Raw genomic sequence first — 12,090 nt, 5'->3', positions numbered from 1 at the left:
GGATTTTTGCCCACTTTGGACACAGGCTTTGATCACAGCACATTGATCTGCAGAGATTTACACCACAGCAACTCAATAAAAGTCGTTGCTCTTTTACGGAAGTGTTGGCCCCTTTAAAGTCATTTGTCAAAGACTATTGCAAATCTGGAATCGGTAAAAGGTCTCCGCAAAAGCAGGATCAGTGATGGAATGTAGATTTAATTCAGTAACACCTAACAGAATAATAACATATGAAACAACAATAAAACTGGAATCACAGGTGTTCTTGGAGCAAAATGGTATAATTGAAACTGTATCTAACTAAAGAGTTTCCTAGAGGTTTTTTTTAATCATGCATTGTGGATGCACTTACTGCGTGTTACCACCCCCTCCAGCCTGATGATATTGGGATGATCAAACTGTCCCATGATTGATGCCTCAGCAAGGAAGTCCCTTCTTTGTTTGTCTGTGTAACCTCCTTTCAGAGTCTTGATGGCCACACAGATCTCCTTCTTGCTGGGCAATTTCAGGCGACCACTGCACACCTCTCCAAATTCACCTGAGGACAAAACATGGAAACCAAACAGTTCATATGTATGAGTGCTTGCGAATAGTAGAAATAGGGATCCTTTTTGTTCCAGATGTGCAATTATTACAATTGAGAATCAGCAAAAATTTGTATTGTCATGAAAGATTTAACTCCTCATAAAAATTAACTTGGAAAATCCTGTCGATTAGAGCTCCAAAGGCGTGTGTTTTGTACTCCCGTTGCAAAATCTTATTGATTTGAATGATACAAAGGCAGCGCACTTCATACCTCAGTGAGAGAGCTTGACGTGTTGTGCTGGGCCTTTTATAGAACTATCAACCAAAATATCTTCATTAATTACGAGCTGGGTGACTTCTTAGCTCACAGTGTGTGGTGTGTGGGATTTCTTGTGGCTGTAGTATTTATGCCTGTGTCACCGAGATAAAGTAAAGTGTGGGTTAGCATAGCTAAGCACATCTACCGAAGGGAGCTAACTGGATAACCAGCTGCCTCCACGAGACACATCAAGGTATCTTTACCAAGCTGACTGCAATAGACACAACAAAAGCCTATTTCCAGTTTTGCCCTTGAGAGTTTGCTAACAAGCATAGCATGAGACCGTGGTACTGCATTGATTTATAGCAGGGGTTCAGTTGTGGTTTGACAATGGATGCCTGTCAATGAATCAGCCGGAAAAAGCAGCAGATCAGAAAAAGATTGGATTTTTGCATCTGTCAATACTTAAAACTCTTATCAATCAATATAATTCTTGCATGTCCTGAATCCACCCCCTAATTGAATCTGAGCTGATAGCAATGTGACTTTACAGTTTATTTCTATGTCAAATTCTAACTCAGAATGACTCAACATCAACTCTGGGAGAGATCAATTAACATGCTTTGTTGGTGAGAGGATGCCTGCGTCTATCTGATGAAGTGTGAGCCAGTGTGTGTGCACATGCATGTGTTTATGAGGAACTGCAGGCTTTTTAGGTAGTCTGGCCACTTCAAAGGCAGACCTTGTGACAGGTATTTGGCTGGACTTTAGAAGATGAGTACAGTGTGCATATCGGTGTACATGTGTTGAATGTGGGGGTATGTTACACCACAATATGTGTACACATATTGAGTGCGTTCATGTGAGATGATGTCAGTGCTGAGATGTGCAGATCTCTTTCTCCATCTAGTACAATCATATCCCACAGCAGCTCTGGATCAGAGAGCATGGGTCAAACTCTGGACGTAAAGCAGTGGTGTCTGGAAGAACTTAAACCAGAATAATTACAACCTGTATAAATACCGAAAGCATGCCTGTTCGTCCCTGCTGTGCTCCATTCGTCCAGCCTTCAGCAGTGGACAGGCGAGCGAGGCCGAGGCACCTCTTTATGTGGTCACTCCGAGTAAGAAGATCTTAGTGAAATAAGGCTTGATTAGGGACACTCACTCCTTTCCTGTTTTGTATAGAGCTAGGTATCCCACTTTGATGTCAAAGTTTGATCCATGTAAGCAAAAGGGGGCATGTGTTTTATGTCTTTTAACACACAATCACCAATTGGCAAGAAGATCAAAGTCCTGTTAGCATATTTAATGAAGACAGATGGGGGTTGAGACAGGGATGGAGAAAGAGGAGGTATGCTGTATACTGATCAGAGTTCTTATGTGGCTTAATAAAAATCACACAGTTGAGTAGTATGTTGCATCGAAGTTGACGGACAATAATGTTTACATCATGGCAGTGTTCAGTTCACGTTTTCTGGAGTTAAAATAGATGAACAGGAAGCCCGATTCAGGCCTCTTCTCCTTTCTATTGCACTTGGATCTGCACATCTATGGTTTTCTCATATATATTTCTTGTAATCATCCTGCTACAATGTCCAGAACATGTTTTGACAGTTGCTGCACAAAACAGACTTCTTAAACAATGTGAAGTAGAACCTCAAACCAGTATGAAGAAAGGCTAAAGTAAATATACTTGGTCTTAGCTATGCACTGTGTAAATTAACAAAATATAGTTAACTGCTGTGTAACTCTTTACAGTGTGAACCCAACCACTATGTGTTTTAGGGTGATGCAATTCAACTGATTTTGGTTTAGAAGAATGATATAGTTAAAAGAACAAATAATACATCATGAATACTAGATTCGCATCCCTCCTTTATTTATTTGTTCTGAATTAAAGTGTTTTGCTTGCATCATTGAATTAAAGATTTTTCGAGTTAGTATTCGTAGTTTGTTGTATGATATAGTAGAATTATGCCTATTTGTCAAAATCAAAACCATATGTAAAATGACAAATTACGCCCAACTTAAGCATTCATTAGTTCAACAAAAAACATGAATTTAACATGTCTGTGATAGAAAAGTTATCAAGAAACTTTTCCATATTTGAAAAAGTCATGTTCTTGTACCACAATAATCCAACAAATGTTAAAAGGTTGTGTGTCTCTTTTTGCACCACGAAAAAAATATTCTGGGGTGTAATGTGGTCCATTGTTTACTCAGTATTACACTCTATCGCAACAGTTTTACAGTGTGAAGGGCTGGCAGGGCTCTGCTGGCAGGGCTCTGCAGACCAGTCTGCTGTTATGGGCTATATGCTTTGGTCTCCATCTATTCTGACTGAAGTCGACATGAATCATAATGCATTACCCTCCAGTCTGCACTCCTGCTAAAGTTATCAGGGAGTACACGAAACGCTGAGAGGAGAGGAGAGGAAAAGAAACTTGTTTTATTTCAGAATCAGAGTATAGGGCAGTTGCCTAGAGGTAATGTGAAAAAAAGTAATGAATGAAAGGAAAGAGTGAGAGGAGGACAAAGAAAAGGGGGGCATGAACCACCCTGTCTCTTTCTCTCCATCCAAGGTAAGGAGTAGAGAGTAGGGACATCGAGTCGAGGCATTAAATACCTTTTTATTCCCAGCTGTGCAGTATATGACACACAGATAAGCAGCCTGCTGCGATGAAAATGTAGACATATAAGGGCTCTATGTGCCTTCATTTTTCCTTCATGTGGTTGTGCACTTGGTGTGTCTTTGCCATTAATGCAGAGTGTAGAAGACAGGAACTATGACATCAGAGTGGGGGAAAAATGGCATCTATCTGCTTCTTACTATTTTACTTTTCTATATTAACATATATACTTTTCTTCTTGTAAATTGGGGGTGACTGTCACCTGTTTTCAGCATTGGTAGACTTCTCCTTTGATCACTTTACCAAACTGGTTAGTTACATATACACAGGATAATACCTTCTCAGTTACATGGTAGAGAGTTACATGAACTACAAAATAAATGTTATTGTAATCAGTTACAGAGACTGATAAGAAATATGTTAATGATTTATTGTTATTAATCAAATTATTGGCCATTACAAAGGTGCTACACCTTTGATAAGGTTATTAGAAATATGTAACTTATTACATTTTGGCATTCGTAGTGCTGTGTTGTCAGTGTTGCCTGATATAACCATTATGGTGTTTGTGTCTACAGTGACACCGGGTCCTTTGTTTTTTTTTTCTTTGCCCATTCTCACCTGCTCCCACGACTTTATCAATGGCAATGCAGGAGGCATCCAGCTCCTTGGCAAACTCATGAACAGCCTGGCTTGGGTCCTCATAAGTGTGGGGGTCAACATAAGTCCTGATACCTGGCAGACGCACTGCAGCGACATAAGAAAAAGAAACTTAAATATGCAAAAAAATTTAACAAATATATTTGCATTTTTTGTATTTATGAAGAAACAGCAATATAAAACAATAAAGAAAGTCTGGATTAAAGTGGATTATTGCAGATTCCACTAATATAATAAGGCTGTGTGGTAACAATTGTGCTCTTGTTCAGGGTATTTTCTATTATTTTCAGGAGTAATTGTGAATTCAACAGGCGTGTGAGTGCTGTTTTTTATAACATACAGGCATAAAATCTAAAGCCATCATTTCAGTAGTACAGCTGTCTCTTAGTAGTCGTGTCATGCTGAAATTTATGCTCTGCATCTGACCCATCCTAATTATTCATGAAGAAGTGGGTAGAAGCTGTTCAGTGCCTGGGGAATTCTGGGGCTATTGCCTTGGTGAAGGTCAGAGGCCAGATGATGCCAAATAAATAACCAAGTGTATGAACAAAGTGAACAAAAGAAAAAGGAAATTGTATATAAAGAAAATATTAGTCAATTGTCATCTGCATACTTCACCCTGTTTCACATGAATAACTTTAACTTAATATAAAGCCATAGCAATGAGTCTTGATTATAGAGGAAAAATGACTAACTAGCTAGAAAACCCTTCTGTCTAGATAAAATTAAACTGAGACATTGTTTTCTGGATTCCCTTTTTGCTGAGAGGGAAAACAATCTAAACGTGTTCCCTTTATAATTTAAAACTCTTGGATTGGTTTTTAAATTGACTGAGAAACTTCTTTTTCAATGTGGTCTCTTCTTTATTTTTGTCTTTTTATAAGGCCAACCAAATCAAAGTAATGGGCAAACCACCTCAAGCCCAGAAATTCAGCATCTGCTCTTAAACCCCCATTGTCGGTCAAAGCGTGTGAAGCTGTTCTGACAAAAGACGCATGCTGAGGTCAAACCATCAAATTTAGATGTTCTGTAATAGGCTAATTTTCTTCCTCCTGAATGAATGGAAAACTGCATGAGAAAAGACTGAACTTGGTCTGAAGAAAACACAGCCCAGCATACTTACAGTGGCCGTTGCCAAAGTGCAATCTCTTCTCATCTGGATGTTTGGATTTGCTTCGGCAACAAAACCTACAAATTCAGAGAAAGAAAGAGCAGAAGTAGTGCCACATCTCCCAGTAAGACTTCACCCACGGCTCCAGCCAGGAGTCTGGTAAGAGCCTTGTGTGTGTGAGTAAGTGCGTAATCCCAGCTGTTATAAACCAAAAGAGTATCAGTAATACTTGTAATGTGCCGTGGATTTATCCTCTCTCTGAACACTCCTGACTGCCAACTTAAGCCACACACAGGCTTGCAAACACCATTAACACACCCACCCACACACATACCTACATTACAGAGTAGAAATAAAGGGGAAAGCCTTTGAATAGAAATTTGCAGAATGTATCATTAAGAGGTGAAAAAGTCACCTTGAAAAATACACATTCAATCAACAATCAGTTTCAGCTGAAAGGAGATAATAAATGGACTGCTGTGACTGAAGGTGACAAAACACAAGCTGAGAATTTAGACGAGTGGTGGTGGACAGACCTGCCAATCAGGACGTAGAGCAGCACAGTGAGCAGGATGATGGCCACAGCAGAGGAAATGGCAATCAAAACAACCTGGCTGCTCTCACTGGAGATCGAGAAGGCTGCTAAAAGACAAACAGGAACAGCTGTGTTAACTTTATTTTTTTTTTTAACAACAATCGTTAAAGGATGAGGATCATTTACCCTTCAATACCCGAAAGTAACTATGCAGTTGTTTTTCGTGCAAATGAAGGTGACTCAGTTGTTCTTTGGTGCTCAAATTTACCTTGAATGGAAGACATTGCATATATTTTCTTTTTAACTTGTAGAATAGGACATATCTACTGTTATTACCATGGTTTGCACTCGACCAACTTTTCAAACTAATTAATTTTGTTTAAAAGACTCCAAACACCAGGTAGCATTGGTTGAAAAAAGGGTATGACTGGTACTTGAGAAGACTGATTTAAAAAAGATATGCTTTGACAGCTCTTTTCTCCCCCTGGAATAATAACTAAATTCAAATTGGCAGGACTGAACAGGACCTAAGAAAATTCAATACTGCTATAAGAATCATTTTAATTGAATTTCACTATGTGTATTTGGGTCGGGAATGAGATCCTTCCCCAAGTGGAGGAGTTCAAGTATCTCGGGGTCTTGTTCACGAGTGAGGGACGAATGGAGCAGGAGATTGACAGACGGATCGGTGCGGCGTCTGCAGTGATGCGGGCTCTGCACCGGCCCGTCGTGGTGAAGAAGGAGCTGAGCCAGAAGGCGAAGCTCTCGATTTACCGGTCAATCTATGTTCCTACCCTCACCTATGGTCACGAGCTGTGGGTAGTGACCGAAAGAACGAGATCGCGAATACAAGCGGCCGAAATGAGTTTCCTCCGCAGGGTGGCTGGGCTCTCCCTTAGAGATAGGGTGAGAAGCTCGGTCATCCGGGAGGGGCTCGGAGTAGAACCGCTGCTCCTCCGCATCGAGAGGAGTCAGATGAGGTGGCTCGGGCATCTGGTGAGAATGCCTCCTGGACGCCTCCCCGGTGAGGTGTTCCGGGCCCGTCCCACTGGGAGGAGGCCCCGGGGAAGACCCAGGACACGTTGGAGAGACTATGTCTCTCGGCTGGCCTGGGAACGCCTCGGGGTCCCCCCAGAAGAGCTGGAGGAAGTGGCCGGGGACAGGGACGTCTGGGTCTCTTTGCTCAAGCTGCTGCCCCCGCGACCCGATCCCCGGACCAGCGGAAGATAATGGATGGATGGATATGTGTATTTGGTATAAGTTTGACCAACACCAAAAAGTGTTCCATCCCATTGCAAGGCGTTTTAAAGCAGCCTTTAAACCAAAGGATATAAAGGTTCCTCTTTCAAAAAAAGAAAAAAAATAACCTCCATATTTATGTGTTCTCCAGCTATAATGACTTCACCTTTCGTTATTATTAATCATTTTCAGAATCATAAAATGCATTTGCAGAAAATGTAATCAGTTCAGCTATATTTTTAGCAGTTTGTACAGACTGTGTGGAGCTTACAGTCGGGGCTGGTTTCGAACTGGAAACTGGGGCTGCTGGCTCCATATCCAGCCGCGGTGCGAGCTCTGATCTGAAGCAGATAGGCTGTGTTGGGCTTCAAACCATTCAGGGTCACATTACAACCTCGAGCACGGAGGATGGTGTAGCTCGTCTCCTGCTCCTCCTGTAAACCATAGACGACAGCAAGAGTGAATTAAATTAACATTTATCAATTTTTTCTAATAATGTTAACATCTTATATATCTGAGTTGTCTTGTTTGGGATCATCATGGATAGAATTTGCATAAAGTATGTACAACACTGTGTATCACCATATAGTGTTGCCCAGTTTAACACACATGCACATGCATACACGCAGACGTCCCAGACAGTTTGACAGCTTTCTTCCCAAATTGATGAATTATGCCCCTTATATTTTATGACTTCTGTCCTACTGATCTCTGCTGATAGAACAACAGGAAGATTTACACTCCAGGTTCTGCACATTGTTTCCAGATGTGGAAGGTGAAAAAATGGCAGAGAAAAAAATCTGAGAGCTAATGGAGGAGGGAAAAAGAGAGGATGTACAGAGTAACAATATATAAAAGAGTGATTTAGAGTTTTCTGAGGGACAAAATTAAACCTAATGAAAATGTAGGAGAATGGAAATAGAAAACAGTGACAAGGCAACCATATTTCACCTTTGAATGTATCCAGTTACAACACAAAAGAAATTATCACTTGATCAAACAATAATTTGCTCCACATGCTGAATTTCTCTAACTTTGCCTCATAGCCATTTCAAATTGCTCAGAATAGGAATTGCTATGCCAGTACATTCCCCACACATGACCGAAAACACCACTATTCGTGACCCAGTTCTAAGTTATGGAACAACAGTTAAGTAAAGGGGAAAAAAGGCACGAAGAGGATCTTAAATCTAAATGAAAACCTATTAGGGATGACTTCAACTATTCTGAAAAATGAGCTGCTCATTTTGCAATGTAGGCAAACTCATAAAAACCACTCAAGGCCATTCCCTGTCCGGCCTTTAACAAATACTCATTTTACAGACCCATATTTTAACAAATGCTCATTTGAAAAGGGAACGGCAACAGCACTTGTAGACATGAACACACACACGCACACACACACAAAGGCACACAATCAGAGTCCAAAGGAAACTTCACGCCCATTAATGGGGTGGATCAGAGTTTTTATAGTCACAAAGCTTTTTAAACTGGTATATGTGTGTGGATGAAACTGATACACCAGACCTGCGCTGGAACAACTTTTCATCACAACTATAAATCTCACGCAGCTTGTCAGTGATAAGGACAACATGTGATCCCCTAAAAATCACACACAGGTGCAGCCAATGATTGGTTTTGAAAAAAATAAAAATTGAATAAAATGAAAAATAAGATGTATATATATATATATATATATATATATATATATATATATATATATATATATATATATATATATATATATATATATTTATATATATATATATATATATATTAAATAAAACATCCATACCGCGCATGTGTGTGTGTCTCACCAGAACACCGTTAGAATTTAACAAGGCCTCTGTGTTGTGCTCTGCCTTGATAATCTAAACAAAGCTGTAGAAAATTATAGCAAGTATAACACATGCAAACAGTAAGTGCTCATGTGCATATACAGTCATAGATGAACAACAGAATATGTGCAACAGAAGTCTCAGAAATATACGGTTTCAGCAAGCATTCCTTTTGTCTACGGCTAAATAAACAGCTTAAATTAAAGTGGTTTTGAAGCTCTCTCTCAGCTCTCTAGATGAAGATGATAAGACATGCAAAAAAATCTGCAAAGTATACTCCCACAAATTCTATTTTCACAAAGTGCACTTGGAAACACCTTATCGGCTACAAAGCGCCCTTTAGCCGGTTTGAGTGACAGGAAGATCATACAGATCGTGCAGACTTCCAGAAGATGAAACACCTCTCTCCTTCTGGGAAGCTTTCTGGTTGGGAATTCCCAAGAAAAATCACCAAACCTTCCGTAACTACTCCCATATATAGGATAGGAAATGAACAACCCTTGGCCCCTAACACTTAAGACATCCGAGCCTCTGGTTTCATGACTGCGAGACATGGAAGTCCAGTCTGCACTGGTGGGAGCAATTTTAGAAATTAAAACATGTCACAAGGTGATGCTTGGACTAGGGCCAGAAGGGTACGGCCTCAAAATGTGATGCCAAGGCTTCCTGGCAGAGTGTATGTATGTGAGGAGCTGAGAGTGCAAGAGGGTTGAATAAGTCACTGTTCAAAATAGTCCTCTTTAACTTCTTTATTCGACAACTTACACAAAATAGTGTTGAACTTTTAATCCCAAAAAAGAGAAGCTGTTATTGTACAGTATAACTTTCTTTAGTGGACGTTGGTTTGCCCACATAATATATTTGATTGCGGAAGGTTTACAAGGAGTAAAGTATATTACTTTGAATAATATGAAGTGGATATTGATAATGTTCGATTTTCTACATTGAAAGGGCCCAGACTGAAATAATTGATGAATTATTTTGGATTCTTTTAATATTTTTCATCTGTTTTTGTGCACTGCTTCACCATCCTGTTTGTGACCATATGAAATTATATCTGTCTATGTATGCATCTCCAGAACTATCTTTCTTTTTGGTGTCGGGAATTTGTACTCTAATGTTTGTGCTTCAATGGTATGATCTTGATCCTTGAACTGCCTGCCACACAAGAGTCCCCTGCCATTCGTTATGAGGAAGGGCTTTTTGAAAAGGGTTGAAAATCCTTGTTTGTAGGAGAATCCTAAAATATGCATTGTGTGTATATGTGATTGTATATGTCTAGCAGTCACTGGAAGACACTGACCAAGCCACAGTGGAAATGTTCAGACATATTTCATTAACTCCACAACTATGTTTTCTACCCTTTTATAATTATAATGTATTTGTAATGAGTGAGCTTGTTTGTGAATGTAGACAACAACAGCTGACAATTAGACCTGCAGTGATCACCAACACAGTATCAGTCATTAACTTTCTCTCACACTGTCTTCTCAGCCTTGTTTTCACCTCTTAGTTAAGGATGGCTGAGCACAGACCAGAGTTTAGAGAGGAAACAGCTTCTGTCAGCCTACTAATCAAGAGATTAGAGGCTAGTGCTGGCATTCAAGCAAACTGATTTGGGGCACACTCATACTCATGCATGTGAAAAAATACGTAGACACTGAATCAGCCAGAGTGATTAAACTTGTATCCACGCCTAATTTAACCATCAAATGTCAGCCATAGTGCAGCACTGGTGCTAAAAGCTAGTATAATTCATTCTGCACTAATTTTCTTCAAGGAAGAATGAGGGACCCCACAGCTACATTTATTGTCTGATGTGAAACGTGTCTCCATTAAGGAACTAACTGCAGAGGAAAACAGCATGAGAGAAAGAAGGAATGATCGGAAATGGAGATAAAGGGAAACAATAGGAAGAAGAGAAAGGAGCCGGGACAGAAGAATGGCAGGAGAAACACAAACACGAGGAAAAGTCGTAATGGAGAGGAATAAAGAGCTGATAGAGGTTTTGGTTGTTTTCAAATCAGTGATCATAAAAAAAGACTGCTTCATGGCACTTTTGTGAAAACAAAGGCCTGTTAGGCAACCTACCTTTTCGTAGTATTTGATCTCATAGTCGAGGATGATACCGTTGGGTCTCTCTGGTTCCTGCCAGAACAGGGCTACACTGTTTCGAGACGTCTTCTCCTTACGTATCACTGTCACTGGAGAGGGAGCTACAGACACAGAGTGAAAGAGGGAGTGAGAACGTTCTGTTAAAGTAAGGTTCAGTGGAAGTTCACTCCTTGGTGTTGAATCCTGGAAATTATCTATAGTTCCTGTTAGCCTAATTCAGTTTGCTGCTTGGTGGGGCCGTATTATAGACTGTGGCCCGGGGTTGTAAGGGGGAACATGACATGACTGAACTGTAATACGACAGCTTTCACACGCACACAAATTCCCAAATAATACTGACACAAATTCTGACCCACCTAACCTATATGCAAGCAGTATTGTTAAAAGTGCTGATCTTTAACCCACTAAAATACTAGAAACACTAGATCAATTTGCCTTTTTTCAAACTGCAGAAATTTCAAATAGCAGAACTTCAAAGGTCTTTCATTTGGGCAGCATAAATTACTGTTACTGGTAAAACAATTCATTTTAAATTGTGATTTTTTTTAAATTTTTTAACAGTTCCCTGTTTATTAAGAAAAAGTATTTTAGATGACAAATTATAAATGAGGAGCATTTTGAGATATATCTCAATGCTCTTTGTTTTTATTATTCCTCCTTATCGTTGTCTCTCAGAGAACCTTTGCAGCTGAAAAAAACTTCAAAGATATAATATTTTATTGTTTGTTTTTGTTTAAGTATGAAGTACAAAGTAAAAGCGTAAAAGCATACAGTTCTAAAATACTTACTCAACTTTTCAAAGGCAATGTTTCTAACCTGGACAAGACGCAGGAAATGCAAAATTACGATACAGCAAGAATAATAATTAAAAAAATCCAAGAAAACATAAAAGCAAAAAAAATATTGGGATGTAATGTAGCGTGTTAGTTTTCATGGAAACTTCTATTTTGTTGGAGTTTTCACCTTCCAATGAAAATGTCATAAAAGACTGCTTTTTAGAAAATAAACTTATCTTTCATCCTCAGACAGAATTCTCCACCTCAGTGCAAACTTTCCACACTTTTCCACACTTCTTATCTAGATTTTCAAGATCTTGACAGAGTGTTTTGTTTTTGTGTTGTTTATAGCCCGAATAACAGCATATGTCTTAAGAAAACAAAAGACATTGGGAAATAT

At 39.5% G+C, this 12,090-nt stretch overlaps 1 protein-coding gene across 2 annotated transcripts in view; it reads right to left on the bottom strand.

Annotated features, from left to right (window-relative positions):
• Positions 1-12,090, bottom strand: part of epha3 (eph receptor A3) — a 102,025-nt gene that overhangs the window by 23,708 nt on the left and 66,227 nt on the right. For both annotated transcript variants that reach the window (XM_075479895.1, XM_075479894.1), the window contains exons 6-11: positions 10,891-11,015; positions 7,233-7,395; positions 5,724-5,829; positions 5,200-5,264; positions 4,038-4,163; positions 353-538 (exon numbers count right to left, since the gene is read on the bottom strand). In XM_075479895.1, coding sequence (XP_075336010.1) covers positions 353-538; positions 4,038-4,163; positions 5,200-5,264; positions 5,724-5,829; positions 7,233-7,395; positions 10,891-11,015 — 771 coding nt within the window. The remainder of the gene's footprint in view (positions 1-352; positions 539-4,037; positions 4,164-5,199; positions 5,265-5,723; positions 5,830-7,232; positions 7,396-10,890; positions 11,016-12,090) is intronic.

The sequence above is a fragment of the Odontesthes bonariensis genome, chromosome 12, assembly GCF_027942865.1.
Source record: "Odontesthes bonariensis isolate fOdoBon6 chromosome 12, fOdoBon6.hap1, whole genome shotgun sequence".
Taxonomy (NCBI): Eukaryota; Metazoa; Chordata; class Actinopteri; order Atheriniformes; family Atherinopsidae; genus Odontesthes; species Odontesthes bonariensis.
This window is presented reverse-complemented; position numbering and strand designations above follow the sequence as displayed.